This window comes from Onychostruthus taczanowskii, unplaced genomic scaffold (genome assembly GCF_017590055.1).
Source record: "Onychostruthus taczanowskii isolate IOZ18803 unplaced genomic scaffold, ASM1759005v1 scaffold20, whole genome shotgun sequence".
NCBI classification, from domain to species: Eukaryota; Metazoa; Chordata; class Aves; order Passeriformes; family Passeridae; genus Onychostruthus; species Onychostruthus taczanowskii.
The window spans coordinates 549,508-570,158 of record NW_024499240.1 but is presented as its reverse complement, the minus strand read 5'-3'; the positions used below and the strand labels follow the sequence as shown (position 1 = coordinate 570,158).

Genomic DNA, 20,651 nt, shown 5'->3' with positions numbered 1-20,651 from the left:
AGGGTTTCAGGCTGTATTGCACTACTGAAAATTGAACTAAGGATACTTTAGTCTCCACACTCATACAGAATTTCAAATTATTTTAATATGTTTGGCGTGGCATGCTATTTATGATGAAAATTCTTCTATCATTTACACTGCTAAAATATAGACATAACCCCACTGAGCTCAAATATATAATTGTCAAATTTCTTTTACATGAATCAGAGTACCCCTATAAAATGGCCGTTCACCTTTTAATGAATATTTGCTGAAGGACTAAATTCCATCATATCCTTTGGATGTTTTGCAATAGCAGCACCCCAAAAGCATCTGTCTGCCTCATCTTGGCAATGGTTGAACAGAAATATTTGCAAGAAGTGAGGTTTAACCAATGGCCTGGAGACACACACTTGGCCTGGGCTTGAAACACCATCCTTGTATCACCATGCAGAAAATTTTTGTTCCTAGAGGAGAGATCAACCAAAGTGTTCAGAGCAGCATATCCCTGCTGTTTGTTTTGCATACCACAGATTAAAGGGGACTGTATTTTAAATCCCAGCTTTCTCTCAGAAGGTCCACATGTACCAAACACAGAGTTTCAATATTCCAAGAATACTTGAGAGGGCACTAATCACAGGAGGAGTCAGGAATGCAAAGTCGCCAGCTGTAACATAAAATGCAGTTAATCCCACTGATTTACAATAGCACCAGAAATCTAATGAATGATAACTATTCCATACATAATACATAAAATAATCACAGAGCTTTTGGAGATATGAAGGATAAGAAGGATATAAGAGTATCAAATTACCCATGTTTATTAATAGTACTTTGGATATTTTCCTTTTATTTAAAATAACAGCATTGATATGAAAATGTGTAAAGGAAAACTAGTGCTACAATGCTTTTTTTTTTAAAAGATGAACACATTGTTTTCCAAAGGCATGGGTTAAAGCAAGGGAAGTTCACATAGTTAACAATTAGGTAAGAAAATTTTAATTCACAGTATTTAAAATCTAGCTGTCAGATAACATGTTAGTGTCACAGTGCAATTTAATGCAAAAACAAAAGACGACTTATCACTGAAATAAATTGCTAAATTGGTACTGTATTATTCACAGAAATTCAACATACAATCCATCAGAGCCACAGAGCACTGAGATACATGTGCAAAGATAAAAAAGTGACTGCAGCTGCTGAATGTAGGGTCCAAGACTCTTGAGCAGTGCAACGACAGTAGAGGAGCTGAATCTGTTTCTGGATATTTTTGTTAAAGAGAAATACCACTGTTGATAAAACATATCTTCCCTCTAAATTTGAAAAATTAGCGCTTGAAGGATACTATAGTATCGAACTTCCAATCACATAGAGGTGATTTAACAATATATCTTCAATGAATTTTAAATGAAACCAGCTCTTCTCCATCTGACTTTTTCATTAAGACATGTGCAATGGAGATTGCAAGAATCCTTGAAAATATTACTGTTATTTATTTCACTTGGCTTCAGTTTACTTGGTTTTCTTGTCAGCTCCTTCATTTTTGTTTTGGATTTTTTGTTTTGTTCGGAGGGCTTTTTGTTTGTTTGGTGTTTTTGGGGCGTTTTTTTTTTGTTTTTTCTTTCTTTGGGTTTGTGGTTTTTTTAGATGGTATCTCCTTGGCACCTAGACTTTTGTTGTGCTTTAAATTAATCTTTTATATTTCCAGAATTATGCAAAGCTTATTCCTGGTGCTACCGTTGGACGACTACAGAAGGATTCTGGAAATATTCTCCAGTTGATCATTGCTGCATATCAGGTAAGATGGGTACAATGCAGCTTCTTCCTTCATATTTACATGTTTGACTTTGGTTTGCAGTTTGGTAAAAAATGTGTCTTTGATTCCCTTTTTGAACTGATTCCTTTTATGAAACTGAATGATTACATAATTTTTTATGTTAGGTGTTGACCTTAACAGGAAAAGTGTTCACTCTGAGGATTAAGTAAGCACAGAAAAAAAATTCCTATAACCTTCTGTCAATCCTTTCTGCTGGAATGCTGAATTTAAATCAGTGAGTCATCTGCATCGCCTTTGTCATAATCTTGTATCTTACACCTAGTTTTAAGCCTTCTTTAATATTCAGGTCTCTCAGTTCCACATCTCAACAGGGACTCAAGTCTCTCCCTGTTGGTAGCTGCCACCAGAGCAGACAAACAATTTCTTTGCAGGAATCTCTGGGGAAAAAACCCACTATTCTGTGCTCAGTGCTCTCCTCTGTTTTAGCAAATTGATGCTGCCTCTGTGAGGCTGATCTGAGGTTTTCAGAAAGAGAATATGGGAGCAACAAGGGTTTGTTTAAGTAATACAAAGAAATACTTTAATTATGTGTCAGGAATATAAATACAGCACTGCTCTTCAGAGCTTTGTTTGTAAAATGCATCCTGGGTGCCTAGTTCTGTTCTGTCAGAGAAATGGTTTTAGGCAGTTGTACAGATCTTTGCACAGATACATCTATTTACAAATATGGTGATATGCCATAGATTTCTCTGTTCTGTCTCAGCCCATTTTTGTTAAAAACCTGCTCTACCAGTTGTCTACAATGACAAATAACCCTTTGCAAATAGCTTCTGTTTATTTCCTTCCTTTTTTTTCTGCTCTTCTTTCTATCACCTGAATAAGATAGTCATCATTGTACCAAAATTACTTTGGTCTTAGTGATAAGAAGGAAACCAAATTGTTCTAACTCTTATAAAAGCAATGAAGGCAATGCAATTTATGAATTACGACTTTTTAAAATGAAATGCAAAATATCAGGAATTTCTCCATTTTATGAAAAATTATAAGGAGAGAACTTCAGGGTTAATCTTACAAGTCTACAGATTTTAATAAATAAAGATGAGGAAATTTTCTTATGAGCAAAGTTATTGCTCAACTTTGAGTGGCAATGGAATTTCACTTCTGGATTCCAACCTGCTCCTGGTCACATCTGGTTCCTATCAGCATTTTTTCAAGCTGGCAGTCTAACGTATAGACACAGGTTCCTACATTTAATAGCTGAAATATCATTTTGTTGTCAGTAAGTAATGGAAAAAAACACACAAAAATTGTCCCAGTGTGGTGTCCTGGTGTTTTTGCTGTAACATAAGTTGCCTCACTGGAATATTGAAAATGTGAGGCGTGAATCCTTGCCTCTTCTCCTTAGCATCTGCTTATGTTCCTATGGCATGTGATTTTTTCCCTATTCTCCTTTTTGAGCCTGCTGATATTTTTGGCTTCTGTTGCCTCCTATGACAAGGAGGGGTTCAGTTCCACTGTCTCAAGGCACAATTTTCTTATTCCTATTTTAACCTACTTCTAATGCTTTAAATTTTCACTGAGTACACCCTAGCTCCCGAGTTGTAGGGTTTGGTGAATAACAGCTCTGCATTCACCTTATCTTTGTGTTTTCATTATTTCCTTACATTGTGTCACTGAGACACCTTCCACACACCAACCTTCTCTCCAAATTAGACTCCCAGTCCTTTAAGTCTCTCCTCGGCTGCTCCATCCCCTTGGTAACTTTATCTGACCATCTGTTTACCCTCCCTGACTCTCATGAGTGCCTCATGAGATGTGCAGCCCACAAGAGCTTGCAGTACACAGCGAGGGCACACTGGGGTTTATACAAAGGCACAGTTATGTCCTCTGCCTTGTCCCCAGCCTCCTGGCTCTGTTGGCTCTTTAGCTGCTGCATGCTTTGAGCAGAGTTGGCACCACGATGCAGCTCCCGAGCAGTTTGGGCTGATCCTGTTCCCGTCTGCTCCACGGGCACGGGCTGGAGGAGCTCCGAGCCCTGCAGCAGTGGCAGGGAGGTGGCTGCAGGAAGGCTGCTCCTGCCTTTGGGCCATAACTTGTCACAACCTCATCCGGGCACAGCATGTCTGGACCACGCACCAGATAGGGTGCAGGGCTGCACGCACGTTCTTAAAATCCCACATTTCTTTCTAGATGTAAGAAGTGTGCAAGCAGCGACATGTCACACTCAAAATTTCCCAAAGTCCATTTTATTACACTTAACCTTAAAGGTTAACAATCTTATTGTTTTGTGATTGAAAAATCTTCCAAGCAGGAAGCACTAAATACCCCTTTATTTGACAGGAGTGAAGGTATCTGAATTTTTTTCAACTGTGAAGAAGGAAATGACAGGAGACCTACAGTTGAAAATCACATGCAAAGCAGAACTAATACTACTTTTGTTAGAAACTTTTCATTATACTCTCAGAAGTGCAATTCAATGTCCTGTGTCTCTGCTTCTTCACTCACAAGAAAAGAAATAAATAACTTTTTGCCCCCTGGGAATAGAGTTAAGCTAAATCTTTTAACACTTTTAAAGTCTTCTTGAGTGTTTACTTGCTGTGCAAACACAAGGTTTGCTAATGCCATTCACCATGTGTTGCCATATAAAAGCTTCAGAGAGGAAGTAAGCAAGTTAAGAAAGTCTGAGCTGTCAAAATATTTGTTGAAAGGAGTTCTCATGTTCTTTCCAAGTATGGTTTATTTTCTTCTGTAAGCATATTTCTGCCTGCTTTGTTTAGCATTGAATTCTGCACAACTTCATGTTGCAGAGCTGTAGGCTAAAATGCTGTGTGGCAGATAGCAGGCAGTTTGATTAAAGCCATTCCAAGAACTTAAAATTTCAGAAAAATTCCCCTTTTCCCCCCAGTTTTTAGTCCCTGCACTTACACAAAAATGTGAACAAAGAAATAAGGTGTTAGAAAGGACAGGTAACAGAAGGGCACAAGTATTTAGCACTTCTTTGTCTGTTGTTCCATTCAGAAAAATTTTTGAACCACAGGTTCTCTGTGAATTGATTAAAGCTGCTATGGCCAGACAGCTTAGTAGTTTTAAAAAATGATTAGAAATACTCACATATATTAGGATTAAAAACCTTGAATTTATTACTGTTTGTGTTCACTTTCAGCACTGTAAGATGAATAATTTGATCTCTCACAACAGCAAGACACATTCAAATGACCAAATACAGATTCCAGAATTCAAAGTATTACAATTTGGTGTTCAGCAGCATTTAGTTTTCTCTCATAGTTGCACTCTGTTTGCATCTTGTAATTTTGCAGCTAGTGGAGAGGGACTACTGGTGATACATATTGCAACACAAGCACATGCCCACAGTCATAGCTTTACCTAGGGATTTGCTGGTTTGGGTCCTTTTGGGAGAGCCCAGCTATGACAAACAAATTATTATTGACAACTCTGCATTGTTTCAATAGCGACACAAGCACCTACCTCCAATCAAAGGGAAATTGAAATTTGGACATATCCAAATTTACCAGCATTACAAACCTGATGCCCAGGGCACAATTTTACAACCCTAAGACAAATTTCCTAGGAATCCAGAACATGTACGTAGGACAGGGAGTTGTCTATGCAGGTTTATACCTATTCTATTTTCACTTTAATTTACCCCACCAGACCTTTACTCCATTGAGTCATCCTTCTACCTTGAGTAGAATGACTCACTGAAGTAAGGTCAGCAAGTTCTCTGTGCTCTGATTGAAGGGCAGGGGGTATTTGGCAAGCAATTAAACTTCTATGAGCACAAAGTCAATTCAGTGAGATGTTTTCTCAGCAGTTGCCGAGGTACTTTTGAAAAAATTCCATTTACTGGATCCACAGACTAATGAAGTCATAGGGAATTTCCCCATGGCCTGTGATAGGCTTTGGATTAAGGTTGTGTAAGCAAAGTTGCCATAAAATATTTTAAAGACTTAAAATGTAGATACCTAGTATAAGTGATTTCAGAAAGAGTTTGTGACTCACAAAATGGAAGTTTGATGCACAAATTGATTTAAATAATGGGGATGTTGTTGAATACAGGTTAAAATAGCACAAACAGCTCATGAAGCAGGAATTTCCATTGTGAGAAGAAAGGAAGGGAGGGAGCAATATTGAGACAGTTTGGCTAATCAGGAAAAGCCCAGACCTAGCAATGCAATCAGGACACAAATCCACTCCTCAGAAAGTCCAGACCTAAAATCAGTCAGCAGAGTTATGAAAGGTGATTTAATAAAACATTGAATTTGTTCTCCTGGAAGGGCAGGAAATAAGCCCTGTGATAGCAGATATTAAAGTGATACCAGCACTGCTTTCCACTTAAAGCTGGGCCTGTCAGCATTTGCTTTATTTTGCTCGTTCCCCATTTTTCTGGCAATAGAGCGCTCTGTAAGCAAAGAGCCAAAGCACGAGTGTGCTCCTGTGTAAGTCAGGATAAATTACAGACCACATTCTTCAGATGCGGAGCAGTGGCAGCACATCCAGTGTTATCAGTCTATTCATCTCACATTTTTTTCCTTGAAGGAGCTGAGGTCTGAGGTTGAATTGGAGATCCTGGGAGAGACGGAAGGGCTCAATCTCTCCTTCGCGGCCATCTGTAACAATGGGACCTTTTTTCCACACCAGAGGAAATGCTCTCATGTGAAAGTGGGAGATACAGTAAGTGAAGAAATTCTCCAAAGACATGAAGTTCATATAATTTAGGACACCAGGGTAGAGTTTGCTCTTTATTAAACGATCTTCCCCCAGACAAGTCACCAAAAAGCAGGCAATATCTATGACCTTCTTGCTCTGTCCTCTGCATGCACTTCCTGAGCACCCTGCAGAGTTCCCTGTGCTCACAGCAGCCCTGTTCTCTCTTCCAGGTCTCTTTCAATGTGACCGTTAGTCTCTCTTCTTGTGAAAAAACCAGAAGGCTTATCAAGATAAAACCCGTGGGGCTCAGCGACGTGCTGGAGATGGAAATTCTCCCCCTCTGCAGCTGCGACTGCCAGGCCAAGGCCGAGAAGAAGAGCCCGAAGTGCAGCCAAGGGAAAGGCTCCCTGGAGTGCGGGGTGTGCGTGTGCAGCCCCGGCTACGTGGGGCCGCGCTGCGAGTGCCACGAGAGCTCCCTCGGTGCCAGCTCCTGCAGGGGCCCGGCCGAGCAGAGCTCCTGCAGCGGGAGAGGCGACTGCTACTGCGGGCAGTGCCTGTGCCACCCGTCCCCCTACGGAAAGGTCTACGGGCCCCGCTGCGAGTGCAACGACTTCTCCTGCGTCAGGCACCGCGGCCTGCAGTGCGCAGGTACGGCCCTCAGCGCTGCTGCCGCCGCCGCTGCCCCTCTCAGGGCTTTGTGGGCTGGGAGCTTGGGAATTTGTATTCTCATCATGTATTTTTCCGTTTGTATTTTCAGCGTTTCGGTCGCAATCAATTCCGTATAAAGAATTGCTAGTTATGAATGGCCTTGCGACTTAAATTAGCCATGATAAATCAGAAGTATTTACAAATTAGGGCGTGCGCTGCCAGGAGACAAGATCTGCATGGAGGGCTCCAGTAAGGAGAATGGAGCTGCACTGGCTTACAGCCGGGATAAGCAAAAATCTGATCTTCTGACTTAAAACTGAAGATTCTGGGAGAAAAAGAAAGCTGTTAGGAAGAAGAGTTGGAGAGAGTAAAATATTTTCTGTTAAAGAGAATAATTTTAAAGCTCATCCTTCATATTCTTTTTGAATTATCAGTGACTGATTTGAAGTCTAACAAATGTTTTTCCAGGCAATGGTGACTGTGACTGTGGGGAATGCAGGTGCCACAGCGGATGGACTGGTGAATACTGTAATTGCACAACTGATACCAGCAGCTGCATTGCTGAGGATGGGACACTGTGCAGTGGGAGAGGTGAATGCATCTGCGGGACGTGTGCTTGCACCCATCCGGGGACTTCGGGCCAAACGTGTGAAAAATGCCCTCTCTGCGGTGACCCCTGCAGTTCCAGATGGTAATGTGGTGGCTTTAAACCTCTGATGTTTATATCACCCAGGTATCTATTTCCTATAGTGCCTCAGCAGTGTGTTTACTGCCATGTCTGTAAACTGGATTTACAGACCAGAACCCAAGACCTTCTTTGTCCTTTGAGGTGGGTAATCACAATCATATATCAACCATTCATGAGCATTGCTCTTGTACAAAAGGACTTTATGTGAAACAATTAAGTCAAGTTCAAGAAGCACGGGTAAAACTTTACACTTCCACTGCTGTCCCTGGCTGTACAACTAATCAGAATGGTGGCCTTATCTGACACCTATATGGCCTCACAGAAAAATATGGCATTTGTATTACCATTCTCATACATATGAATAAGGTCATGTTGTCCACTCAGGCTTCACACATTCACAAATTCATAGTCCAAATTCAGTTAAGCTTGGCAAAATTAAAAAAGTGTAAGGATAACAAACTAGATAATAGTCTGGGAATTAATAAGTGGGTAGCTGTATGTCATGTATAGGTTGATGATAAATTGATTGTAAATGGTGAAATGTCTTCCGTCCACTGAACATCCTCAATTTATGCAGCTTTCCTGCTGTGATGCAAGGTGTCTGCTATGGTGCATGACAGGAAAAGCAACCAAAAACACTCAGGTTGTCAAGATGACCACTCTAAGTACACCATTGCTTGTGCTTGTATTGCATGAGCTCTTGTAGGGCTACAGTCCAAATGGAGCAGTCTTCAGCAGAAATTTAAGCTAGAAGTTGGATTAGACTTCACAGAACACATGTTATTAATGACCCTGGCTTTGCTTTCTAAGTACTGAGCAGTTTAGGCTGCATGGTTCATGATGATTTCCTGTCTTCTTATTCAGAGTTGAGACCCATTTCTCACCAACACTGTATTTTCATACCTGTCACTGCACTCTGCAGTGTATCTGAGTGAAAAGCTATTCTATGACATGATTAATTCATCGATCTCTTCCTTTTAGTGCTAAATTTGCCTTAAGAAAACTGAGCCTTTCAGTATGTTCAAAGAGAATTTCTGCATGCAACTGCTCTAAACAAAAAGGACAATGCTGCTGCTTTGCTCTGCCCAATTTGTCAAAGAATAAGAAATATAAAGTTACATGATAGGCATTACATTAACCCATTTAAACATGTATTTTGTATGCAGTGTTGAATCTTTTCTTTCTGTTTCAGTGTCTTCCCATGCTGAAACACAGGGCACAAAAAGCCAAGAGAGAGAAAACCCTGGGAGTACCTGGGAGGGTAACTGAGAGAGCTGAAAGACCAGGTCAGAGGGGGTGGAGATCAATGGCAAGGCAGCTGAGAAAGAGAGTGTAGCATGAGAAACATGGTGAATATGACAAAACCACCACCAATACAGTATTTATCTCCATGAGATAGAGGCTATCCCATTACCCACTCACTTTTACTATTCACCATTTCCAGAGTGAGGGATAAGGTCACCTCCATCCCCTGATGATAAACTCAGCAGCCTCAGCTTATTCCCATGAATATATGTAACTCAATGCAACAGGAGATAGCCAGGGTTTTTTTATGTTTTGTTGCAGTTCTCCTTTTTCCTCTTCTCTTCTCTCCTCTCTTCTTCTCTCCTTTTTTTCTCTTTTTTTTTTAATGAAGTCAGTCCTTCAGGCTGCTTCTCAGAGTCTCAGCCACTCAATTTGGCTGAAGCTATTTGTGAAAAATTAGAAAACATATTTTCCATCAGAAATGTTCATATATGAATTGGGTCTGTTGTTTTATTTTCCATTAATAGACCCTGGATTTATTGAAATCCTCATTAAATTTACAGAGAGATTCTGCTTTTAAATAGTATTTCAATCATTTCCACCACTGAATAAAAAATAATTTTCCTGTAATTTTCATTAGTATGAATAGGATCTAAGTAATTCCTGAGACAAGTAAACATATTCAAGAGACAACTGTTTAGACACCTGGAAAGTGTTTTAATGCATTATTCAATAGATTTGCAACAAAGGCAAACTCATAGTAGGCGCCTGAGCTTGATCTCTTTGAAGTCAATTTCAGATATTGTTCATCTGATAGGAATTCCTTCGGCTGGTATTTAGTGTGAGAATATTTACTGTTCAGAATAATTTTTTTAAAATTTTTGAAGAGGAATGTTACATGTGAGTAACCGCATGTCTGATAGACCTACATGAATAATGTTGCCTGGGGTTCTGTCTGGTAGCTAACAAACTGGGAGAGAATAGAGGACAAGACAGAGCTTATCTACAATACCTTTATTCAGGTGGTTTTTTTTTTTTTCCCCTTTGGTTTTGTTAGGATTTTTTTTGGTGGCAGTACCTATCATATTCCTGAGAACTGTATCCATAGCAGAAGACCTTTTATTTAGCTGCTTTTTAAAATGCAGATGCACACATGCTGGCTTTTGTATTGTTGCTTTGTGGCAGGCAGAGATTGATGAGCTGCTGAATTATTTTCCACAGGAGCTGTGTGGAATGTCACTTGGCTTCTGATGACAAGTCACTGGGAGATTGCAGTGAAAAATGCAAATTGGTTGATGCAACTGTCAGCATGGCAAAGGGTTGGTATACTCAATCTTCCTTTCTTGTGGGTGTGTGATTAACAGCAGGTTCCACTTCCAGTAATTTTATATTTGAAAGTAGCCTTGTTTTTCTGCAGTGGAATTATATTATGGGTCATAAGGGAATTACTGTCTGTCTATGGCTCTTCTGAGGCAAGTAGGAAAGCAGAACAGGGCTGGCATAAACCTTCGAGGTAATTAACTCATTGGATCATGCCTATTTTCTAAGTAGTTTATGCAGGAAAGTGTAGAATTTAATAGATACCAGTCCCTGCATATCAGTGATAGATGAAAGTTCCTGAGTTTGTTATGCCTGTACCATGAGTTCCAGCCGGGCTTCTTCAGCCTTACAAATACAAAACCTGACTCCAGTCCTTAGACAGATTCCTGGTGACTAAACACAGCCCTTTAACCTGTGGCAAAAACATTTCTTGTATTCTAAAAGGCCAGGAACATATTTCAGCTGTTTGCTTTAATTCAAAAGTGCCCTGCATCAATGGAAATTTCTGGAATAGGAATTAATCTTGAGTAAAATAGTACTATTAGGGAACAACCCAACAAACCCCACCACAACCAAAAAAAACCAAAATAAACCTTTAAATAAAAAAGTGCAATTTCTTTTCTGTAAAGGAAGGTGCTGGTTCAGCAGGCAACCTGTATTTATTCCAGTGGCAATTCTAGTCCCAACCCTATGGTACAAGAAATTGTTAAGTATGGCAGGACATAGGCTACTTATGTCCACATCACAGATGTACCATAAGCATTAAACAAGATAAATGTAAGAATGAAGATGAGTCCTCATTCATTCATGTGGGCATGTCTAAGGTTTGTATCTGCAAGCTCTTGGCAGCCTATCCAGAGCTGTGTGCATGCAGTAATGTCACTGGTGTGCATCTTTCCAGCAAGGTCACACCTTTTGTTTTTGATGGAAATATTTCAGTGTATATTTATAAATATAAAAATATCTTTACAGGCTTAAAAGACATATAAGCACTTGTATTGTATGTCTTCAGTTAGTAAAGTCTTCAGATTGCTTTTGTAAGATGGAAGATATTTGTAGCTAGGAATATGAAAAACATTATACTTTTAAATATAATGAATGCTAATCAACAGCAGGATCAGCCTTTTATATGGTTCTGTTCACATATAGAGGTCACAGGAATATGACCATGACAATATAATCTGCTATTCCAGCATATTTTCTTGTTTTCATGTCTTGTGCTTCCTTGATTGAGACTGTCAGCTACTTCTTTAGATTCAAAATTTATTTACAGCAGTTACTGCAACCTTCATGCTCCCATCCAGATGCCTCAAAAAAAAAAAAAAAAAAGAAGAAAAAAGAAGCAGCTGTTGCAAACAGTTTAAACAGTTTCATCTGAAATGCTTGGGTAGCCTCATCAAGAAGTCCTGAAAGAAAAAAAATCAACCTTTAAAATAATAGCTAAAATATAATCATAGAATAAAAACTATTATCTGAACAAAACCCACCAATCTGAAAGTGGTAAAACTAGCACATTACATAATATTTAAGACAGATTATTGAGCAACTTAATGGGGCAGTATACTTCTTTCTGGTTTATGTTTTAGTTTCTTTAATGTTTCAAGTCTTTTGGGGAGAGAAAAAAGTAAAAGCTCGAGGTTAAACAAAGCATTAGCACTTCAAAAATTTTGTTTCTCTTTTGCACATGGATGTTGCAACACAATGACTGGAAGTGTGAAGCAACAAAAAAAGCGTGGGCTTTACATTTTCCTGCTTCCTGGGAGAGCCCATTTTAGGCTGTGACTCGTGCCTTTCACCTCCCTGCTTTGGTTCTGGGTTTTCCAGGGGTTTCTTCTCCTGCTCCCCACCAGCAGGTGAGGTCAGCCCAGGGCTCTGCCAGGGCATGGGGTGCCCAGCAGCTCTGCAGGTGCTGGTGGCTTCACATCTGCTGGGCTGATCTCCAGAGCAGGCACCACTTCCAAACTTCTATTTTCATTCACTTTTAATACTTGAACATTTCAGTTAGGTTAATCACCCATTTGCCACACAGGTGTACGAGGAGCTCTTGTTGCTCTACTCACTACACAACAGGCACCAAAACTCCTAAAAGGCATCTCCTTCCAGCACCCAGCCACAGGGCACCAGCAGAGCTCCTGCCACAAGCCCAGCAGAGCAGGGACAGTTATACTTTCCTTAGAGAACCTAAGTTTTTCCTACCCCATAGTGCTGACACCTCACAAATTCCCAATGCAGCAGCAAAGTGGAGGCTGAATAAACCTCTACGTCAGCACTGCTCTGTTATGAGTCAGAGTGAGGTGAACTCTGCTCAAAAAAAGCATTTTGTTGAGCAAAAGGCAAACACAAAAGGCCTTAATGACATTTAAATTTGCAGTCAACATTTTTGGTGTTGAATCTTTTATAAATGTATCTGCTGTGAAACAGTCTTTCATGCTTTGAGTCTCCTGCTTGCCACTGTTACCCGATTTCTCCTCCAGTGTGACTCCAGTTATTTCAAATACAATTTAAATCACCAGAATTAGGCTGCAGAAGAGTGTGACAATTCACTGCAGAATGCAGAAGATTACACAGATGTAAATTATAGGAGTTTACCTACCTAGGCAAATTTTTATGCTGATGAACTGCAAATAACATATGCAATGGTCTCTCTTTAGTGATCCCTCATTCTAAAAATAATATCAGAGAAATAAAAATGCTGACCATAAGCTGGATTCTGAATAGCTTGAACTGGCATTTTTGCTTTCATTTCTACATCATTGCACATAATCAGTATTCTGCTCCCCTTGCTTTCAAATTATGACATTAAACAAAAAATTACCATGTAAAAATAACTAATCTATGTACAGTTACTGCCTTGTAAATTATATTTGGTATATGCTTGCAAGTTTTTCTCCAATTTCAGGATAGCTAACAACTATCCTTGCCCACTTTTTTTCCCTCTTGCTAAGCAAGCTAGTATTTTGAGTCTGCTTGCTTAAAAGAGTTGGGAAAGTACAAACATTGCAAAACTTTTGACAGTGTTACTGGAACTGTGACATGCCAGCAAGAGCCATAAGTCTGCAGTTCATGGCTCTTCTAACAAAATCAGATCTTGTTAAATCAGCAGGTCTAGGCTGCCTGTCCCCTTGGTAGATAACACAAGGTGCTGTCAGCAAGGGCCAGGAGCAGGTTAAATACAAGGCTCAAATCAAGAACAGGTTTCCATTAAAATCCAACCAGCTAGGGTTCTCTCTTTATAACAAGCAGAGAAAAGGACTGGAGGGTAGTCAATAGTTCCATCTTTTCTATGGTGTTTAATAGTATTTTCTGTAAGACCAAATCTTATGATAATAAGCAATATGGTGAAGAAAAACTAGAGCAAGCATTTTTTTAATGTAGTAAATTAGTAGTAAAATTTTAATGTAGTAAAATGCTCTATTCTTGTCTGATTTCTATTCAATTACTCTTCATATTAAAGTCTGAGGACTTTAAGATTTTTAGCACAATTGCTTATGAAATTTCATTAAGAGTTTTGAATGGGTAGAAAATAATGGTCAGTGACAATTATTTTAAAGAAATATTTGAGAAGCCTACTGTTTTTCCTTCTTCTAAAAATAAACCTATGAAGTTTGACTAAAAGATATTGAAAAGCATACCTAGATTTTCAGTGACATCTCAAATCATGGACTATATGAACATATAAACGTTTAGCCCCAGAGGTATTATTGCACACAGGTATAGAGTATTTTTTCCTCTGTAAAATGTTATATTAAAGTTACACTCCAAATGATGACATTTCTGGCTCTGCACTTGTACTCTCACTTTTTGATTGCTTATTTGCTTTATATTGTCCATCAAAGTCAGCTTCCTTCTGTCTTTCTGTTCCCTTTGAATGAGTTTTTCTCAGCTCCCCAGTTAGGAATAACCTGGAAGGAAAAAATGGATTAGATTTTTGTGCAATCAACAGTAAATGGAGGGATGAATAAATGGGGTCAGACTGCCATCTCAGGTCACTTTGTTTGCTTCATCCAGAATCCCGTTACAAAAATCTCAGATTCTGTTATTAATCTTTATTATTCTGTGGTTAATCTTTATTTACTGTTACTCTTGTAACAGTGCTGGACACACAGTGACCTTTGAGGGGCCTGATGTGTAGGAAATGAATGGCAGCCCTTTTAACAGCACCCACAGCTGCTTGATGTATGTATGTCTGCTCTGAAACATGATCCACAGGTGGCAGGAGGAGCTGCAAACCAAAGGAACATACTTTGTTCCACTGGTTACTTTGTCCCATAATTTGGGGCTATTACATTTCCTGGACAGCTGCCAGTTAAGAGTTTTGGGAGCCTTTCCAATTCATTGAAATTCACAGGACACTAAAGTAACAAGGTGCACTAGATGGTCAGTGCAGATTGACAACATCTGGATCAGTTCTTTGGAAATATATGTGAAAAATCAGAAACTAAATAAAATTGGGATTGGAAGAAAATCCATTAAATTTAGTAGAAATTCTGACAGTATTTCTGCTTTGTCTTTCACTCTTCACCATCTGCAGACAAGGCTGTGACAAACATGCTGCCAGCAGTCTCTCTGGTTATTAAAGGTTAAATTTCATTTGAGCTGATGAATTACTATTTTCCTTTCCTCTGCAGATTATTCAGAGGATAAATCCATTTCCTGCTCTTTGCAGGGGGAAAATGAATGTATAACCACATTTCTACTGGCTGTGGATGAACAGGGAAGGACAGTCATTCACAACATAGAACGGAAAGGTAAGCAGTGAATATTGGTTTTTGTAGGTGAAATCTGATTTAAAACCACAGACAAGGTTAGCAATCTAGAAGCAGAGCTCTTTGAAGCAGAACATCTCCTCCTTGTGTTTGTAGCTCTTCTCTGCTCAGCCAAAGAGCTCCTCAAGCATTTATTTAATGCAGTGGTGACATAAATACTTGGTCTTTCATGAAAAATGAGCAGAATGATCCTTGGGCTGTAAGAATAAGTTAATTTTTTCCATAGCTTGTGAAGTCTAAGAGGATGATACCAAACATCATTTGCATTATGTGATAAATCTATAACTCACTTTGAAATTATATATGCAAAGGTGCTTGTAACCAAGGTTGTACTAAAGAAGCACACCTCTTAAACTACATCCCTAAATCCCTAAGATTCAAGCATTTAAAGGTAAGATTTTATCTTTATTAAATAAATTTATCTTTATTATGCATTTTAAGTAGATTTGACAAAAAAAAAAAAAAAAAAAGAACAAGAAATATCTTCTTTTCACTGACCTCTGTGAGTTCATTGACCTCTGTGTAATGGCATTCCCACAACACTACAATAACCAGTTTCACTGTCATCTGCTGTTCTGCTCCTGGACCTTGAAATGTGAACTGGGAACAGAAGTCAATATGGCACCAGTAGCCAGAACAACAGCCCAGGGCTCAAAACAGAGCCCCTCAGAATTAGTTAACTGAGGCCATCAAGCAAAAACAGAATGTGAAATGCAATCATGTAAGACAAGCCAGACTGGAATGAATTTTTTTAATGTTCTGAAAACATGGTTCAGGAAAAAATTTTGTAAAATAGTAGTGTTCACCAACTTTCATAGACAGTACTTTCTAATATTAAAAAATTCAAACTTCTTTGGGTTTTGGTGAAGCAAAAATTTCAGTTTTAATTCTAACCTTCTGAAATATTTTATTGTAAAATTTATTGCAGAATTTGAAATGCAAAATTCCTTCCAGTTGTGCAGTCCAACATTTTCAACAAATCTGAAGGAATTTTTTCCTCATTGTTTTCATGAGAGAAATGCAGTTTCCTCTAATTTCTCAATATCTTTGCTGACTTTACCCTGACATAGATCTCACTAGAATTATTTTCTTCTGCAACACACTGAATATCAGTTAATTGAAATAGAGTCCAGCCATAACATTGTAAAATTGATAATTTTGTCAACTCAGCCCTGTTTTTTATATTGAAACAGATCTGAAATCAATTTTCTGACTTTTCTCTTCAGAATCTGTGTCAATATTCAGCAAGCAGCTGCTAATTGTCATGGTAAAAGAGCAGTGGAATAATTTAGGAAATAATTTTAAAAACATTTTAATGCAATATTTTTCAGCTGGTTTCACAAACCCTTTAGCATGCTAACAGGAGAAAAATAATGAACTTGAAGAAAAAGTTGTGCCCAGCTCATGGCAAATGAGAATCTCAGCACATTTCTTGACTGTTTTTAATTGCCTAAAATTTATTAATTAGTTATTCACAGTCATAACTGTTTTTGTTTCCACAGATTGTGCACAGCACCCAAATATCCCAATGATAGTGGTGGGTGTCACCCTTGCTATCCTTCTCATTGGCATTGTTTTACTTTGTATATGGAAATTACTGGTGTCACTTCAAGACCGAAAAGAGGTGGCCAAGTTTGAAGCAGAAAAATCAAAAGTTAAATGGCAAACGGTATGTGAAATACATTGATTTTGTACAAGGTTCTTTATTTTGATTGCATGATGCACAACTGCCTTTAAAATTCTGGGTCTTTATTTTGTTCTTTTAAACGGATAGGTCTTGCTGGTAGGTTTTTGACACATTTACTATTCTATAAAGTAAAATAATGATCCTTTAATGGATGAAAATTATCTAGTGTTTCATCTCCTGGTTTAATTTCTTCCACATGTAAGAATGTGTAGATAACTGGTTTTTTATTAAGAGTTTTTAATTAGTAGCCAGTCTTCCAATAGTCCTACCAATGCTCTTGTCTGCCTGTGTGATCATCCAAGGTGTAGCCCTCTGCCTGTTTAGAGCTGTTTAGGAAAGGGAGGTTGTTCCTAGCCTCTGTCATGACCCAAGCCCACTCCCACCGAGCAGAAGTGAATGGAACTGTCCCAAATGCAGGGGAAAGGACAGAGAAATCCAAGCCTCCTTTTCTATCTGTAACTCTGGGCACCTAAAGTAAGCTTGCACCACATGTTCCCTTTTCTTCTTTCTTTTCTGCCCTTGACTTTTTTGCCCTTTTGCAAAAGCTTTAGGGCTTCTGAGGATCTTTTCGAAAAAAGCTTGTTGAGTAAGCATTTCTGGCGGGTGTCAGGAGGACAGACAATGTGCTCACATGGCTCCACTCTCCTCAAAGTCCTGTGATTGCAACTTTTTCCAAGAATAGGCACTGTCAGCCTTTCAGCTTTTGACCTGGGGAAAATCACTAACTTAGAGGCAAGGCCACCTGAGAATGTTTTCTTGATGCTTCAGAAGAGCTAGGTATGGTAAGATGGAAGGGAAGGATACAGTTGATAGAAGCATTTTAATTTTATTTTCTGTCACAAGAGGAAAGGATAGGAAGTGATTGGTGAGAGGCCAGGATGAAAAGCTCAGGTGGGACTTGCCCTTCTCCCAGCACACAGTAGGTACTGTATGTGACAAGAGGACAATGACAAGTCACATCTGACTGCTGAGACACTCTGTGGTTTTATAAAGGTCTAACTGCCAGATTTGATACACAAATTTTATGGGACACATTTGATGAGATATTGTTTGGTGATGTGCATGACTTCAATCTGGGAGGCTGATCTGAAGGGAAGCATGTTCCTGAGCCCAGGATGGGTTGTGCTGTCTGAATTCAGATCAGTCTGGATTTCAGTGGCTTGAAACACAACTGAGCTACCAGAAGATATTCTGAAGTCCTCAAAGATACACTACTTCTATACAAATATTCTGTGACTCCCATTTAATCTCTTTTTGTTTGGGTTTTTTTGTTTGTTTTGGTTTTGTTTTTTGTTTTTTTTTGTTTTTTTTTTTTTTTTAGGAAACAAATCCACTGTACAGAGGCTCAACAACCACTTTTAAAAATGTGACTTACAAGAACCAAGATATGCATAAAAGACCCATGGCTGCAGACTTCTATTAGCACCTGCAACACTACAAACTTAGTTTCACTGGCACGAAATCTAAATCTAAACTTGTTTCTTCTCAGCTGATTATGTGATATTTGTTTACAAGTTGCAGTGGTATAACCATTCTGTTAGAGAATATATGTCTTGTGTTGGGACAAATAAAGATAACATATTAGTAGTAAGGGTTAGTAGAAATATTTTTTAAATGACCCTTTATTGTTATAGCCCCCATCTTTTTAAAAATGGCATCACATATAATTTTAATGTTGTCATTAATACTGAGGATTCTAAATTATCATGTAAGCTTATTCTTTGTTAAATTAGATATATACAGTGAACTTTATACTATTTTGTCCATACACACAATCCCATAAATTAGTGTTTAGGAATGTATTTGTACAGTCTATTTATTGGGCTGGTTTAAATGTAGAAAATATTTTGGCTTTTTTCATGAATGAAGTTTAAACTACTGTGGATTGAGCTTTCTCATATCACCTGTGTGACTGAATAGTTTCTCACCCAAAAAAAAAGTAGTGATATTGCCTGTCTTCTGTAAATGTAAATTATACAGAAACATTTCTTCTCTAATTCTTCTTTCTTATCCTGTTTCTCTGTTTCTTTTCCTTGTTGCTCTTTGATGTTCTTTAAGGACCTAGGCCCTGGGATTATCTCAGGGAAAGTTAAATCAAGCCAATCAAGCCTTATTCACCTGCAGTTGTTTTCTGCTCCAGACACAGACTGCTTTTTTCTTCTTTTAAATTCTAGTAAAAAGGATACAGAGAAAAAGATAAATATTTGTAAATTAGAGACCCCAGTAGACACACGTTTAAACCAGAGGATTAGCAGAACTCCATTTCACCATTTACATCCTGCAAATTATTTGGGTGCTCATAATACAGCTCACATGCTGGGCCATCACACAAAGTGGCTCAGGAGCCCTTTTCATGCAGAAATGTTCACACAAAAGATTTATTACCGCACACAAAGACAGTACTTTTTTGTTGATATGTCCATAGTTGTGAGGTTCTTTCAATGCCCAGCAGCCAAACTGCTTATTCTTGTGCATAATAACATATTCAGTTCTTTTGGGCTACATTGTTTGGATTTGGGTTGGTTTTTTCTCCCTCAAACTAAACAACAAAAAGATCTATGGATTTCACTTAATATTCATTTCCATTATGTTAATGAGGAATTTTAAATCTCCATTTTAGCTAATTACAAATGTATTACAATTTTTAGTTGTAATCTCTTAGCATGCACAGCACAGGATAAAGAAAGTATAAAAGCACCTAACATGCTGCCATAGAAAAATTACAACATTGGACTACTTTTAGGTAACAATAATGAACTTTATTTTTTAATATAAGTTTTCGGTTGCATTTTTTACTACTCTGAAACAGATGGTCAAAATGTACATATGAAGGTACTTAGAAATGAAGACTTAAAAATCAAAGGTACTTTGGCACTGTTACAAATGATCACATATATTCCCTAAGGTAAATAGGGAGTTTGATCTGAAAAATTGGTCTGAATGTATTTGATCTGAAAAAGTTGATGTCCATTTTGTAATAAATATTTACCAAGTCTGTGCAACTTCAGTCTCCATATGCTCCACAGTTTCTGGAACTGAGACTGGTATGTTAGCTAGGTCTGACCCATGCCTGTTTTAGGGCCTGATCCAAAGCCTACTGGAGTCAATGGCTACAGATGTGGATCTAGTTTCAGTGAAACTATTAGTTTTGGTTTACAAAGATTGTTTTGTTTAAACAAACTGGTTAATACTGTCTGTTCGTGAATTAGAACCTATATACATCTATCTGTGCAAAAAGAAATAGTATCAGATGCCTTTGGAAGGAAGGTGATGCTAGAACCACCAAAATTACAGCAGTGCAATGGAAATGATGGCTGTGATTAAACTGGAACAGATTCACACCTGTGTTCTGGTATTCCTGCATATCTCATAGTGGAAACTGCACAGATAAAGGCTCACATCTGTGGCCCTTCCAACCACTGGACTCCCACAGATGTCAGTTCAAGTCACATGTGGGACCAAATCCTGTTTCCCTGGCACATGGATAAACTCGTGGCATGCAAACCTGGCCCCTGAATCTGCTCAGATTTCACTTGGGTGAGGGTTGCCTAAGGGTCAAGGGAAATCCGGATTTCACCCATGTAGGTCATCTGTTACTCTTTTATTTCTCATGTAGAAGTAATCAAATTATAAACTTTCTCTGAAAGAAATTAAAATATTTTTATTACTTTTCAAGTAACAAAAATCTATACTGTTTATTAAATGCCTTTTAAGTTCTGTTTCTGAGATCTGATTTTGCTGCTCATGATTAGGGCTGAAAGCCTTTCTCCTGTAGGCTGCCCGTTTCAATATTCCAACATATCTCAGCCTTCAAAAATTAATAACAAAGTGGTGTTTGCATTTCATATCAAATGCTTGGTGCTCTACATTCCC

General features: G+C 38.5%; 1 protein-coding gene across 1 annotated transcript in view; it reads left to right on the top strand.

Moving 5' to 3' along the window:
• The window catches only part of ITGB6 (integrin subunit beta 6), a 29,190-nt gene extending 8,671 nt beyond the window's left edge, over positions 1–20,519 (top strand). The window contains exons 8-15 of the mRNA XM_041403298.1: positions 1,688–1,777; positions 6,314–6,448; positions 6,655–7,072; positions 7,541–7,763; positions 10,227–10,324; positions 14,954–15,073; positions 16,594–16,760; positions 18,100–20,519. Of these exons, the coding sequence (XP_041259232.1) occupies positions 1,688–1,777; positions 6,314–6,448; positions 6,655–7,072; positions 7,541–7,763; positions 10,227–10,324; positions 14,954–15,073; positions 16,594–16,760; positions 18,100–18,201 (1,353 nt within the window). The 3' untranslated portion in view covers positions 18,202–20,519. The remainder of the gene's footprint in view (positions 1–1,687; positions 1,778–6,313; positions 6,449–6,654; positions 7,073–7,540; positions 7,764–10,226; positions 10,325–14,953; positions 15,074–16,593; positions 16,761–18,099) is intronic.
• Positions 20,520–20,651: the final 132 nt, after the last annotated feature.